General features: G+C 49.0%; 1 protein-coding gene across 1 annotated transcript in view; it reads left to right on the top strand.

Annotated features, from left to right (window-relative positions):
- Positions 1-244: 244 nt before the first annotated feature.
- The window catches only part of YPEL2 (yippee like 2), a gene marked incomplete at both ends in the record, with an annotated part of 39,774 nt that continues 24,724 nt past the window's right edge, over positions 245-15,294 (top strand). Inside the window, one exon of the mRNA XM_080712932.1 lies at positions 245-361. Coding sequence (XP_080569058.1) covers positions 245-361 — 117 coding nt within the window. The remainder of the gene's footprint in view (positions 362-15,294) is intronic.

Raw genomic sequence — 15,294 nt, 5'->3', positions numbered from 1 at the left:
GCCTTGCTCCATCAGCTAATGCTGTTTTCCTTACCTTGCTTGTGCAGGCTGTTGAGAACCAGCCCTAGACCTCTGCTTGAGGGTCCTTCCTCCGAAGACGTCACCAGTGTGTGGAGCCTGCCCCACACCCACCCCCTGCCAAACCACGGCCTTTACCTGCGTCTTCCGGTGTTTCCCGTGCGACCCGTCCTGTGGGAGCGCCTCGTGGGCTGCCCCGGAGTTCACCCCACGCTCAGCGGCGCCAATGGTGAAGATGACAAGATCCAAGACTTTCCAGGCGTACCTGCCCTCCTGCCACCGGACCTACAGCTGCATCCACTGCAGAGCTCACTTGGCCAATCATGACGAACTAATCTCCAAGGTACAGGGTTCCCACGGGCCTTTCTTGCCTGCCCCTGGGGAGGGCACAGTGGTTCAGCTCCCCAGGGTGCAGAGAATTAAAGCTCTCCCAGAGACCAGGATATTTGTCCATTTTGGATTTTTGTACAGGGACGGCTGACCCACTTGACTGTCTCACTTAACTGAGAAATAACTCAAAGTTGCAGGGACAGAGAAGTGCTTTAATTTGTTAGTGTGGAAATGAGATGTCATCCTTGTTGGAGGCTTCGGGGGCTGGTAGCTTGCAGGCCAGAGAAGGGAGGGCTGCGGCCTACGTGGAACCTCTTGCTTGGCTTGTTTGGCTTAGTTTGGCAGATGAGTGCTGTCTTGGGAAGTGGATTCTAAGAGAGGTGGGGAGAAGAGGGTCTTGTGGAGGGTTTTGCTCGTTTTTCCAGCGCGGGGCATGGAACCCAGGGTCTTAAACCTGCTAGGCCAGCATTCCGCACCCCAGTGGAGAGGGGCTTATTGGCTAAGGTGAGACAGCCCCTGGCAAGCCCCAGGGAAAGTTGTGAGGCTATGGCATTACTAAAGCCAGTGGAGGAACAAAAGTGGCCTGGTGAAGAGATGACCCACTGTCTCACGGGGCCTCTGGGGCTCTTACACGAGGTAATGTGGAGTGACATTTGATTATAATCAAGAAAATGAACGAGACCCCGTTTTCCCTGAGGAGCCTTCACAACTGCTTCTAAAGTTGAGGCTGGGGTTTGATGATAAATAAACCCAACATCCCAGTAGTGTGATCCAGCAACTGGACCCTTCAGGCGGCATTCTCATGGGAACTACCTCCCTCCTGGCCGTAGATTCCCAGGGGAGGAGAAACAGGTTTTACTAGGCCGCATAACAAAGAGAAAAAAGATCGTGGGAGTCTTTTCCCTTAACGGCATCTTTCTCCAGAACCTGGACTTCAGGCCTTTAGAGTAAAAACAAATAAACCTCTATGCAGACCCAGATGAGGTTAAAAAAAAAAAAAATAGTATTCCCGACCTATTTGCAAGAACTTCTGGAAAAGGTGGCCATGCTTTCTTTGCCTCTGTGTTGGTAGCTGTGGCCAGAGTGGGCTGAGGGTTCCAGGCAGCAGTTAGATTAGCAGTTAGTTGTTGTGCAGCTGGCCTATCCGACATGGAAGTGAAGAAGGCCACCCACACAGCCACGTCTGTGCGAGTAGGGGTTCAAAACCAGGCCTGAGCTCTGAGTCCCTTGGTCTAGGTCTGTTCCAGGCTGTAGAATCACCATGAGCTTGATGCCCGGTGCCCTCAAAGACCTAGCTGGGCTTTCTCTCTGCCCCACTTTCCCTTCTCTATGTTTCTGAAAGTTATTCTCCTTTATTCTATTTATGTTTCAGGCAGCTTTTAGCTTCTTTCTGTATCCACACGTCCATCTTGTCTCTGATTCCCTTTGAGTTTGGGGGGAACCCTTTGTCTGGAAGTTTGGATGTGGGAGGCTGTGTCGGGGAGAGAAGAGAGCAGCCAGTCCCCTGGGTGTGGGAAGCGGGCCTGCAAACGTGGAGGGGAACCATGTCGTCCTTTTTTTGGAAGTCTCCAAAGAAAGCATTTGGCTGTATTGAGCAGGGAAGCCAAGGCACCATTTTAACACAAGGAAGAAGTGCAATGTATCATAAGAAACTAAGGGACCAATAAAGTGTATTTTAGCACCCCCGCTGCACTAGAAACTGCTACTTGACACTTTATAAAATGTTATCACACTTAACCCTCACAAGAAGTCTGTAAGGCAGGTGGTTAGTCATATTTATTACCAGTGGAAAAGCTGAGACTTAAAACAGTTGTCCAGGATCTGAAATTGGAGGGTCAGAGAAGAGAGAGTTGTTACTTGGAGCAGGTGTTGAGGAAGAATTTCTGGAAGAGGTGATTCTTGGGGCTGGAGTAGAAAATGAATATATAGAGACAGTAGCGGCCTTCAGCATTTATGTCTTGTCTGTTTGGCCTGGTGTCCAGGGACTTTGATGAGCGGGCAGAGCCTGGCTTGGGGGTTAGGCTCCTGCCTGTTTTCCTTGGTTTGTTTCAGCTGCTTGGAAGTAGGCAGCATTCTCTGAATACACAGCTCGGGCTTTTGCAGGCCCTGGACCTCTGGCGAGAGCATCCCTCCTCCACCGTGTCATGAGCTTTCACACCCACAGGCTGTGTCCTATCCAGATCAGAACTAGACCTCTGGCAAGAGCTTAGTGGATGATCACATAAAGGAATGGATGGTGCCGGAGCACTGGGGAAGACGACGAACGAGCCAAAGGGACTCTGTTGGCCGCATGGCCTCTCTCCTGCCCCTTTTGGGGCAGAACCGCGCATTCACGAGTGCTGGCCAAAGTCAGCACAAGCCTTGGTTTCATTGGCTGCAGCCGGTGCACAGATGGGGCGCATTAGAGCTCCATGATTTAAAGAGCGGGGAGAGATGGCTGATGGGGAAAGAGTGAGTGAGGGAACTGTGGCTGGCACCACACAAAGATTCCTTTATTTTCTCTCCGCAGCCACCCCCGGCATTAAATAATCTATAGATTCTTCTGCAGGTCCACTTAATGGAAAGATCATGGCCCCAGCCCCCTCCTTGGATGGAAAATGGGCCTTTCTTTTCATTTTTCCCCCCTTCCATTTAAGAAAGTTCAAGGAGAGAATGTCCCTCCTGTTCTCCTCTCTTGACTTAATCTCCTGTGGCTTCAGAATCCACCCAGTGGGAGTTAGAAACTGGGAAGCAGATGCTAGAGCCCAGGCAGCAGCAGCACAGTTCAGTGATATTTTGTACTTGTGCTAGGACCTTCGGCCTGAAAGCTGGACATTTGTTTGGCAAAAAAAAAAAAGTATACCATAAACTGGGTGACCTATAAACACCAGAAAGAGCTAGGCATGGTGGCAAATGCTTATAATCCCAGTACGTGGGAGGCCAAAACACGAGGATCACAGGTTTGAGGATAGCCTCAGCAAGTAGTGACAGTCTCATCAACCTAGCAAAGACCCTGTTTCAGAAATAAAAGTAAATGAGGGTTGAGGGTATAGCTCGAAGGTAGAATGCCTCTGAGTCCAATCCCCAGTGCCACATAAATAAACAACAAAAAGTTGCTTCTCAGTTCTGGAGGCCAGGGAGGCTGGGATCAAGAGGTTGCAGAGTTTGTGTCTGGCAGGGGCTCACTTTCTGGGTCACAGATGGCTGCTGCTCACCGTGCCCTCCTATGGTGGAGTCAGGGCTCTCTGTCTCTCTGGACTCCTTGTAAGGACTCTAATCCTGCTTATGAAGGCTCTGCCCTTACAACCTAAGAACCTTCCAAAGGTCCCATGTCCTAATACCATCATCTTGGGGGACACACACATTCAAGTCATAGCAGATGGACTTACCCCGTGCCATCCCTGCAGGTCCTCTGCAGAGGCGCACTCATGAGGAAGGGGCAGGCTTAACCTCATTGGATTGTCCTGAGGCTCAGATGAGATCATGGATGTGTGGGTGGCCTGCAAATTGCAAAGCTCTATGCAAATGTAATCCAGTGGTTTCCCTTGGCCTTACTGCACAGAAAAAGGGGTTGGGGGGTAGGTTCGAGGGGATATTTTTGCTGCTTTATACTAAGAAGATTTAGATTGATCAAAAGAGTTTCACTTTAGAGCCCAGAACCTAGGCATTGGTTAAGAGGAAGGGGCAATAGAAAGCTGAACAAGTCCAGCTAGGGGTATAGCTCACTGGTGAAGTGCTTGCCTAGCATGCCTAAGGCCATGGGTTCAATCCTCAGTACCAGCAGGGGAAAAAAGAAAAAGTTGAGTGTGCACCAGGGATGGTGGTGCGTGCCTACAATCACAGTACTTGGGAGGCTGAGACAGGAGGATTGTGCGTGCCTGCAATCACAGTACTTGGGAGGCTGAGACAGGAGGATTGCAGGTTCAAGGACAGCCTTAGCAGCATAGCAACTTTCAGCAATCTAGGGAGACACAGTTTCTAAATAAAAAATAAAGTGCCCCTGGGTTCAATCCCCAGCCCCCCCCATATGCTGAGTGTGTCTGTAGAAAGATAACAGTCCTTATTCTGTAGGAGGGTGGGGGGCTTTGAATTGATAATAGAACAATACAGGGAATGTGCTGAGGCGTCCTGCGATTTCTTTCATGGGGGTGTTGTGGTCTAAATGCTGGAGCGTTTGCTCGCAGAGGTATTTTGAGTTGGCACGAGAAATTGCTCACACTGTTGTTTCTTTCTTAATGGTGCCAGCTCCAGTATAAAAATATTCCTTGGCCATATGATAATAATAGCTGCAGTGGCAACAGTTACTGGCCCTGAGCAAGAATAATGTAAGTCCATGGCCAGCACGGATCGTGGAACCTGGGTGTTCCACACCGAGTCCTTCCCAAGTCCGTGCTCCTGCCAGCCCCGCCTAGGGGAGCAGGCCCCTTGGGAATGGTGAACTGCGTTAGTGTATTACAGGTGCACTTTGGGGACTTGTGGCTTTACTTGGAGACCCCGTTGCTCGGGTGCTCTGGGTTCGTAGAGAAAAAGGCCCTGCAGGAGGTGCTCAGGGTGGCGAAAGGAAGAAATGTTTTACTCACCCTTCAACACTGTTATTGTATGTCAGATCTTCTTCTGGAGGCTAACGCAGGATTCCCAGAAGTGCAGGTCCTCTCCTTCAGGAGGAAGCAGGCCTCTGAGGCCTCATGGCCTCACAACCCCCATCTGTGCTCCATGAGCCCTGAGCTGGCCTGGCTTCTTTGAAGCTCCGTGTGGATCCTCTTGAGCTTGCACTTAGGAGGCAGGTTGTTTTTGTTCCTTACGGGGTTCCCTGGGGCTTACAGTAGTGGCATTTTGGATTTTTTCTTCCCACTTAGAGATTAGAGGCAGCAATTCTTTGAGAAAAGAGGCAGCGGGTAAGAGGCGCTGAAACCTTGTATTGATCTAGCAGCTGCCAAAAGGCAGACTCTGTCCTCAGTTACCCCCTCTGCCTCTGAGCCCTCGTGCTGCACACCAGCTATTTCCCAAAAGGTCTGCACCCCAGTGCAGTGGCTCAGAAGTAGTGGGCCTGGCGGGGCTGGGCTGGTGGAGTACTGTGATCTGTCCAGACCCGCTGACTCTCCCGGCAGGAATTCTCACTGCCCACCAGGTTGTGCTGCTAATGTACAATAAAATGACTCTAAAATATTAATGTCCTAAAATTTTTATATAAAGAATAAATACAGGAACAGAGTTTCCCAAAAAAATCCTCTCGTTTCTTCTCTAGGTGTGCTGGAAAACGTTCTGGTGAGCACTGTTTGCATTTGTAGTGATAGTGAGGTTGCATCAAACAGCATAATTCATAAGGAGTATGGGCAGTGTCAGAAGTGGCTCTTGAAGATAATTATCCCATGAGCTTATCTAACTTGTGAAACTTGTTGAAGTCTAATTTTATTAATTGGGAGAGATTTTTGATATTCAGTGGCTAAGACATATATAAACAAAGTTTTATTCAAATTTTTATTCAAATCGGTTTCATTCAAATCTGATTTGAATAATTTGAATTTATTTACTTTTGTGACCCAGGGACATTCTACTTTTGAGCTACACCTCCAGCCCTATTTTTTAAATTTTTTTAATTTTTTTTTTTTGGTGGTACTGGTTCCTGGAAGCCCTTCTACCTTAGGGCTACACTCCCAGACCTATTTTATACTTTTATATTTGGAAACAGGGTCTCTTAGGCCAGTGCGGCTGGCTTCGAACGTGCACGATCCTCCTGTCTCTGCCTCCCAAGCGCGGGGATTTTTTAATTTTTAAAACAGGGTCTTAGGCCGGGCATATGGCGCACACTTCCAGTCCCAGTACTTGAGAAGCTGAGACAGGAGGATTGTGGTTTGTGGACAGCCTCAACTACTTAATGAGGGAGGCCCTCTGCAATTTAGTGAGATCTGTTTCAAAATAAAGAATAAAAAATTAGGTCTGGGGTGTAGCTTGGAGGTAGAATGTCCCTGGGTTCAACCCCAGTACTGCAAAAATAAATAAATAAAAATTAAGAGCCGGGCGTGGTAGTACATGCTTGTAATCCCCGTGCTTAGGAGGTGGAGACAGGAGGATCGCGCAGGTTCGAAGCCAGCCTCACTGGCTTAAGAGACCCTGTTTCCAAATAAAAATATAAAATAGGTCTGGGAGTGTAGCCCGGAGGTAGAAGGGTTTCCAGGAACCCCAGTACCACCAAAAAAGAAAAACAAAAATTAAGAAGAAAAAAAAAAAAGCCAGGTGTGGTGGCATATGCTTGTAATCCCAGCATTCAGGAGGTTGAGACTGGAGGATTGCCGTTTGCAGACAGCCTCAGCTAATTAGTGAGGCCCTCTGCAACTTAGTGAGACCCTGTTTCAAAATAAAGAATAAAAAATAGGGCAGGGGTGTAGCTTGGAGGTCGAATGCCCCTGGGTTCCATCCCCAGACCCACAAAAAAAAAAAAAAGAAAAGAAAAGAAAAGAAAAGAAAAAAATGGTTGAGGGTGTATTTTGGAGGCGGATCCTTAGTATCCCCCACACATACACCAACCAAACCAAACAAACACAAAGAAAAGCAGTATAAACAGAGGCGGCGGGCAGGGTGTGTGCAGACAGCAGTCATTCTTCTGGGTTAGATGTTGAGGGACGGTGTAACAACCAATAGAAAGAGTAGGGTAATGCAGATTGTGAGGATGAAGGTTCAGGACTTCATCCTGTTGGCAGTTTGGCGCTGCTGAAGACTGTTGAGTCCGTAATGACCTGGCAGCTAATGGTGAGCGTCGCTACCAGAAGATGAACTGCTGTGGAAGAGATTAGAAATGGGCACCTCAGATGTGTCCATTGCTATAGTCTGAATGTGTTCCAAACAGTGGTGGAATATTTGTGGGCCACTGCTTGGCAGAGAAATACAAGCACTCTATGGTTTTATTTTTTATTTATTTTTAATTTTTTTTTATTGGTGGTACTGGGGGTGGAACCCAGAGGCTTTCTACTTCCGGGCTATACTCCCAGATCCATTTTATATATTATTTGGACACAGGGTCTCACTAAGTTGCTGAGAGCCTCACTAAGTAGCTGAGGCTGGCTTTGAACCTGCGCAATACTCCTGTCTCAGCCTCCCAAGCTCAGGGATTACAAGCGTGCGCCACCACACCCAGCTGCACTCTATGGTTTTAAAGAAGTCTTTCTCATTTGCAGGCATGAACAAAAGGAATTGAGCCCAAGAAGTCCTCCTCCTTCTTCTTCTTCTTATTTGTATTGCCGATTGAACCCAGGGGCATACTACCTGTGAGCTGTACCCCCGGCCCTTTTTGAATTTTGAAACAGGGTCTTGCTAAATTTCTGAGGGTCTGAGTTGCTGAGGCTGGCTGCAAACCTCCCGTCTCAGTCTCCAAGTACTGGGATTCCGTGCCTGTGGCCTGGCACCTGGCTCAGGGAGCTGTGATCTTTGGATGGGAGGCAGCCCCGTCCCACAGCCGACGTGCTCACTGTGAGAATGAACGGTCGGGCACATGCAGAGGTGCTCATTCTCCAGGGAACTGCTGGGGACCAAGTCTGGTTTCTCATCTTTGGGTTTCTTTATTGCAGAATACAAGCAGCTGGAGCACAAATCTGCTCAAATGTTGATCCTTTCTGTGTGGTTACTTTAAATACCAAAAAAAAAAAAAAATGTTGACTTGAGCGATGAGGTGTATCCCTGAAAATTAACCCTGAGGTTTACAAATGCCGGTAAGGTTTTCATCTTAAGAGTGGTTTGTGCCGGGCGTGGTGGCACACGCTTGTAATCCCAGCATTCTGGAGGCTGAGACCTGGAGGATTGCAGTTCGCGGACAGCCTCAGCTACTTAGTGAGGCCCTCTGCAACTCAGTGAGACCCGGTTTCAAAATAAAGAATAGGGCAGGGGATGTAGTTCGGATGTCGAATGCCCCTGGGTTCCATCCCTAGACCCGCAAAAAAAAAAAAAAAAAAAAAAAAAAAAGAGTGGTTTGTACGTGAGCCTTTGACTTAGTAAGGACATAGGTGACTCCAAAGAAGTGTTTACCCTGGGAAGCAAGAAGTAGCTGCAGGACCCCTGCCCTGGGTTTTGTTTGTGCACGAGCTCCCTTTGGCCTCTTTGATGATAAAGTTGCACACTGCTGGTTTGTTTGTTGTATTTGGGGCCTGACCAGAATCTACCGTCATGCACCAGTTGTTCAGTTTAAAAATATTAGTCCTAACAACAGCATGCCAGGCCCTGGGCTACATGCTAGGGATAAGAAGATGAAGCCAGCATCATTGCTACACTCAGAGCTAATAATCTAGTCTGCCATCATGGTGCACACCTGTAATTCCAATATTTGGGAGCCTGCAGGATTCCCTCCCTCCTCTGAACCCACTGCCTGGTTGTTCTTTTGGGAACTAATGGCTGCCTTGTATGGTCTGTGGTTATGTGCACTTTTAACGTATAATTGCCCTTCTTCCTAACAAGATTCTAAATGTCCTGGAGTCATGGACTCTCAGAACTTGATCTGGAAGTGCCTTTGATCCTGGGAATTCTGGGTCAACTCATTTTACAGATTAAGGAAGCCAAGGCCCAGAGAGACCAAAGGAGGGCCTCTTCCTCATCTCACCCCTCACAGTCTTGTGCACAACAGGTGCTTGTTAAGTGCCGGAGGCAACCCTGGGAGAGGCCGGCAGCTGGGGAATGAGCACGCCACGCTTTGTGATCTTGTGAGCCTGTCCACCTCTCCAGCTCTCCTCTTTGTTCATCCATCCAAACAAGTGCAAAAGGATAGACACCTTCAGGTTCCTCTGTTGCCCCATCCTCAGATTCTAATGGAGTCTCATCAGGCGATACAGGGCAGCATAACTTAGTGGTTTGACAGCGTAACCTCTGTGCCAGCCTGCCTGCGCCCAAACCCTGCACTTTTCACTTGGGAGCTGAACACATCCAGTCACTCCTCTGTGTTGTATTGGCAAAGTGGGAATATGTATGGCAGATACTCGATAGACTTTTGTGGAGATTAGACCAAGTAGAGCCACGTAAGGTGCTGACAGGGTGCGACACCCGTAAACGTGAGTAGCTGCTGTTCTGTGAATATTGACTAAGTCAAACCACATGGAAAGTGGCACTCAAATATAATGAGGGTTGGTGCCCAGGCACATCCGGCCCTCCCCCTCTCTCGCGAGGCTTAGCTGTTGCTTGTTAGCCATCCATCCGGCTGTCCTCTGTAACCGTGAGTCTCTTGTTCCTTATAATTCCAAGGAGACCCCGCAGGTCCCCGAGGTAATTAAATAACACCAGCAGCACCTTCCCCTGCTGCTTTCCGGGCCTTACCTGCAAGCAGCTGTGTGGCCTCTCTTGAATTCAGATGGAAAAATCTGCCTCCAGCCCCACTCTTCTACTCCCTCAGGTGGTTCATTTTCCCTTCTGGCTCACAGGTCAGTGTCAAAGACTCCAACCCACGGTGTCACCAGCAGCCGGGCAGCTGGGAGGCGCCTGGTGTTGGAGGGTGGCAGGGAACGGCATGTCAGTTTGCTTCGTTCTATGAGGCTTCAGGGTGGGGGCAGGGTGGGATTCTTCTGAAAGGAGCCATTTTCCTTATCTTATTAAAAGCAAAAAAACTCAAAAAAGAAAAAAGAAAACCCCAATCTCTAATACCTTTGTCCCCAAAGCCCTCAGCAAAGCTCCCAAGGGGAGGGTTTGACCTGGTGACCCAGAGTATTATCTGTGGGGTCAGGACTGCCAAGCTCAGTGCTGCCCTCCCCTCCCCCCTCCCTGGCCTGTGGCTGGACTGTGAGTCAGAGCCAGAGGGAGGGGGAGAGGAAGAGAGGAGGAGATGGCTCTGCCAGCTGCTGCTAAGAACAACAGCAACATCTAATCGTCCATAGACTCCCTCCCTCCAACCACTGTGATGTAGAAGGGCAGAGCAGGTGGTGCTGGGGTCCCCTCCCCCTCCCTCTTCTCCCTGTCGCCCTTGGATCTTTGAAGGGGCAGTTTATTTACTTATTTTTGTGTGTGTCATATTGGGGATTGAACCTAGGGGCATTCTACCTCCAAGGTACACTCCTAGCCGGGGGAGCCTGGCCCTCACCAAGCTTGTACCTGGTGCACTTGAGTTACTGGAGCCGTAGAAAGGGCGCCTCCATCCCAGTGTTACCTGGGCGGCTGCGAAGCCAACATTTCCATGTTGCTTTCCATTCAGATGGCCTGCTTTTCCTGAGAGGTGCCTGCCCTGCCCTGCAGCGTCAGCGGAGCTAGCCCAGCCTGGTAATGTGGCCTGCTGCTCTTACATGTCATTGGAGGAATGTTGGTCCTCCCCAGACAGGCCTCTCTCCACTGGGTGGTGGCTGCTTTGTTTACACCCTGGGCCTTCTGAAAGCTGCCAACTTCACCCACAGCTGGCTCCTTCCCTTTAGATGCCAGATGTGCCAAATGCCAGGTAGGGCTCCAAGCAGGCCTTCAAGAATGCATTCCTGGACAAACTTACCCCTAAACCTGAGGAGTGGAGGCCAGTGAAACCAGACTTTACAGGTCTCCCCATATTTCCCCATCCCCCTCCCAAGGAGAAAGAAAAGCAAAATATATCTGTGGGGGAGGAAAGCTCCTCCCTGTCTGTCTCCTCTATAAAAACAGGCCAGTCTGCCCTAGGCACTGTGGGGGTAGGTGCTGGGCAAGTAGGAGGAAGGAGGAAAGCCGATAAGATAAGGCCTGACACATTGAGGTCACCAGGCTGCTGCCAGCCACCTGGGTGACTGGTCACCTTGCAGCTGACAGGAGGGAGGATGGACTTTGTTCAGGGACCAGACTGGCTGACTTCCCATGCCCTGGGCTTATTTATGCAGTAAACATTTATTGAGCGCCACCAGGTACCAGGCGGTGTGCTAAGTGGTACCAGGCCGTGTGCTAAGTATGCCTCTGTGTCTCTGACAGGCAAAATTCTCCTGGACCCCAGGGCTCTGACCAGTGCTAAACAAAGAAATGACTTCATTCAAAAGCCAGTCTGTGCACTAACTTCCAGAGCAGGGCAGCCGGTCCCATGGTAGGAGGGAGGGGCTGTTGGTGGAGTAGCGTCTCCCTGTTATTTGGGAGAGATCCAAGGGTCAGCCAAGCTTTTTCTGTAAAGGACAGATAGTGAATGTTAGGCTTTGCCAAGCATAAAGTCTTAGCGCCAGAATTCTGCAGCCACAGAGCACCATAAACAAATGAGCATGGCTTTGTTCCAGTGAAACTTTATTTACAAAACAGGTGAGAGTCCCAATTTGTGCCTGGGCTTATTTGCTGGGTTTACAAGCCCTGCTAACTCCTGGGCTAGATGATCGAAATGGCTATTGTGAAGTGTGAGTCGGAGAAATGGGTTTGTGTGATTTCCAGAGGAATCCCAAATCAGCATAGTGGCTTCCTTCGGTACGGATAGCTGAGGGGTTGAGGAACCTTGCCAGTTGACAAGGTGTAATAGATACTCTGGTGTCAGTTAGCACAGAATTCCGTTCCACCAGCCAGACTTCAACCTCAGCCATTTAGCACCCGTAGGTTCCCACCATAGGCTACTGGGCCACCAAGCCAGACTGTGCACATAGTTTCCTACAATCTCATCACCGATGGGCAAACAATGCGAGGCCCCGCTCGGGGAGAGTCGGCACCATCGTCAAAGCCCTGAGTGAGAAGGGATCCAGCCACCTCTGCGGGGTCTGGCTTTGCCCTCAGTTTTCAGTGTGGCATTGGACAATCTCCCTGATCATTCAGCACATATTGAATACTACCCTGCAAGGCTCTGAGGATACAGAGATGGATACGACAAAGCTCCTGCCCTTGGGCAGCTTCTGGTCTTGTGGGGAAAGCTGATAGTGGGGTGGACCATCGTAAACTGGGGTGAGACAGGCTTGGGTAGGTGATCGTTCAGTATGCTGTGGGGGAAAGGAGAATAATGAGTGCTTACTGAGCGAACGAGATAGAGCAGCCCATTCCAAGTAGGAGGCGTCATGGGGGAGAGCCAACCCAGGACACAGACAGAGGAGGGTGTGTTTGAGGAAAGCTGGGGGCAGCAGGGGCCGGTCATGCAAGCACAGAAAGCCAGGCTGTGGGTGAAGACTCGGTTCTGCATGCTGTGGGGAGCCACAAAAGGCTTCCAGCAAGGAGGTATTAGGATTTGATTAGGATTGGGTGAGAATATAACATGGCCTGTTTTGGAAAATCAGCTTCTTTCTAGCTTCTATAAACAGTGCATCCTTGAGCTTTGTTGATATTGTACAGCAGTTAATATACACTGATAGTGTGCTGTTTACAGTTAATGGCTGTTCATAATTAATAACCAGGCGCAGTCTCTCCCTGGTGAAGCTGTCAGCTAACCAGCAAGCCGGTTAATCATTGGCAAACTACAAACAGCCATAACTTGGTAGAGTTTCCTTATGAAGTCGGGCCTCTGTGAGTCCTTGAAGCCTGTCTCCCCAGACATCTGTCTTTTCCAGTGGGACTCACTGAATTATTGAAAGCTGGCAATTGCAGCTTTACACTAATGAGGTATTTTGCCATTTTGTTTTATTATTTTTGCAGTGCTGAGGTTAAGCAGCAGGGCCTTGCTCATGCTATGTAAGTGCTCTTTGAGCCACACCCATGGCCATCTATATTGTCTGTATTTTTTATTTTTGTGGTACTGGAGATTGAACCCAAGCCATTCTACTGCTGAGCTATACTCATAGCCCTATTCTATGTTTTTGTTGTTGTTGTTGTTGTTGTTTTTTAAAAACAGAGTCTTGCTGGGTTGATAGACTCTCACTACTTGCTGAGGCGGTCCTCAAACCTATAATCCTCCCATCTCAGCCTCCCAAGTACTGGAATTACAGGTGTGCACGACCGTACTTGGCTTTTTCTGTTAATTTAAGGGAACAAACTGCAGAATTCGGGTGTTTTGGTGTAGCCATGAGGTTTGAGAAGGCCAAGTGAAGAGGGAAATAAGTGGCTTCTGTAGTCTTCCTTTAGGACATACCTAAGAGTAGAAATTGAAATTGGCATTATTATTGGAGTCCTAGGCCAGAGGCCTGACTCTGGGAAACTGGCAGGTCAAGTTCTACCACTCGTCTCCAGAACCAAACAGAGAAGATGATGATGAAAAGCACGAGGAGAGTTTCAATGAGTGCAGCCATCCGGGGAAGACAGGCCTTCCCCTTCCTTAGCCCTTTCTTCCAGGTGCTGGCAATGGCGCTGAGGTTTTATAGAAAAAAGAATGAGGGCACGGGCTGGGGGCTGCCTAGCCGGAGGCTCTGCACAGCTGCCGGAGCAGGTGGTCTTGATCAGGTTGTGGTCTCCCGTATCATTTCAGGGTCGGTCAGGCGGGGCCTTGACAGCAATAGAAGAGTCGCTGTTGCTGGGACGTAGCTTCCACTCCTCAAGAGATGTTTATCCACGGTGACTCAGAACAAAGGAGACAGATGCAAAATGGAGGCAGAGATGCCAAGCCTTTAATCCTGCTTTTAGCCACTACTGGATATATATTTGTGGGGGAAAATGAAGGGTCCAAGTTCTTGTTACAACATGGAGAAGTTAGGGTTTCCTGGGCAGTGACTCCCAACCCTGACAGCACACCGGAACTACCTGGAATCCATAGGCCACATCCCCAGACATCCCTAGTCTGCAAGTCTGAGTGTGCTAGGGAGTCTGGGCCCTGTCTGGCCAAGGGAAGCCCTGTCATCTAGAACATAGGGTTCAGGGAGGCACCTTAGAGTGGGTGCCTCCATTAATTTTGTGTTCTGGCTTCAGGCTGACCCTACCCTAGTCCCCGTCCTACTGGGGACGTCGCTATCTGTCTATCCAGCTACCAATATCTCTGTCTCTATATTTTTTGTGTGGTGCTAGGAATTCAACCCAGGGGTATTCTACCTCAGAGCTACACTTCCGATTTTTTCTATTTTGTAATTTGAAACTGGGTGTCACCTAAGTTGTGGAGGGCCTTGCTAAATTCCTGAGATTGGTCTCAAACTTGCAATCCTCCTGTCTCAGCCTCTCAAGTGCTGGGATTACAGTCACGCACCACCACACTTGGCTGAGGATCTGTATTTTTAACAACACTGCCCTCTTTTGTGATACAACTAATACTAATATTTGGAAACCACTACTCTCAGACCAGTGTTTTCAGTACTTGGAAGATCCCTACATATACTGTCCCCACTCTCTGATCTCTAGCCCTTCCTACTCATACTAACTCCCTGAAGGGCTAGAGGTGGTTATGACTGACATTTGTTTAAAAACAAAAGCAGCTCTCTGGAGGCCTTCAAATGACAGTGCAGCTTGTATCACTTTATGGTTTACTGAATGCCAAGCAGGCTCTGTGCTGGACACTTCAGATATGAATCATATCTTTTGATTCATGCCAACCCAGAGAGAGAGGGAGATAAACTACTGTTGTCCCCATTTTCAGATGGAGAGAGTGAGGCTTAGACTGAGTTGACCAGTGCAGCCCAGCTGGTAAATGGCAGAGCAAGAATTTGAATTTGAACCTGAGCCCAGTGTCCAAGCCCTTCAGCACTCTATCACCCAACCTAGTTCTTGCTCTGAGTAAGTCGAAAAATCCAGCTCAGAACCTTTTGGTCCTTCCCAGGATGCTCTCCTGGCTCTGAGATTTCTAGGAAGCCCTCTTTATTCTTGGGAATTTATCCTCAAACCAAACATGGCACCCCAAGTTTTTTCTGTTTGTTGTGGTGCTGGGGCTTGAACCCAGGGGCTCTGGGCTACATCATAGTCTTTTTTATATTGAGACAGGGTCTTGCTGAGTCACCTAAGCTGACCTTTTATCTGCCTTCCTGTGTGTGTTTGTTAATGGGCTTTTCTGGCCCATAAAGCTCTAGCAAGCAGAGGAAAGGATGGAGCAAGAGTCCTCAGCAGGGCAGAGTCACTCTTTCTCAAGCTGTTTGCTGATTAACTCTGTCTCTCCTGAAACCAGACAAGAAGAGGAGCTCAGGAGGCAGCAGGGCTCAAAGCCCTTATTAATTTGTGGTCCAACTGGGTCAGGGGGAGTGA

The sequence above is a fragment of the Muscardinus avellanarius genome, assembly GCF_963383645.1.
Source record: "Muscardinus avellanarius genome assembly, chromosome: 16".
In the NCBI taxonomy this organism is placed as follows: Eukaryota; Metazoa; Chordata; class Mammalia; order Rodentia; family Gliridae; genus Muscardinus; species Muscardinus avellanarius.
The sequence above is the reverse complement of the archived record's forward strand: the minus strand, read 5'-3'. Positions and strand labels throughout refer to the sequence as shown.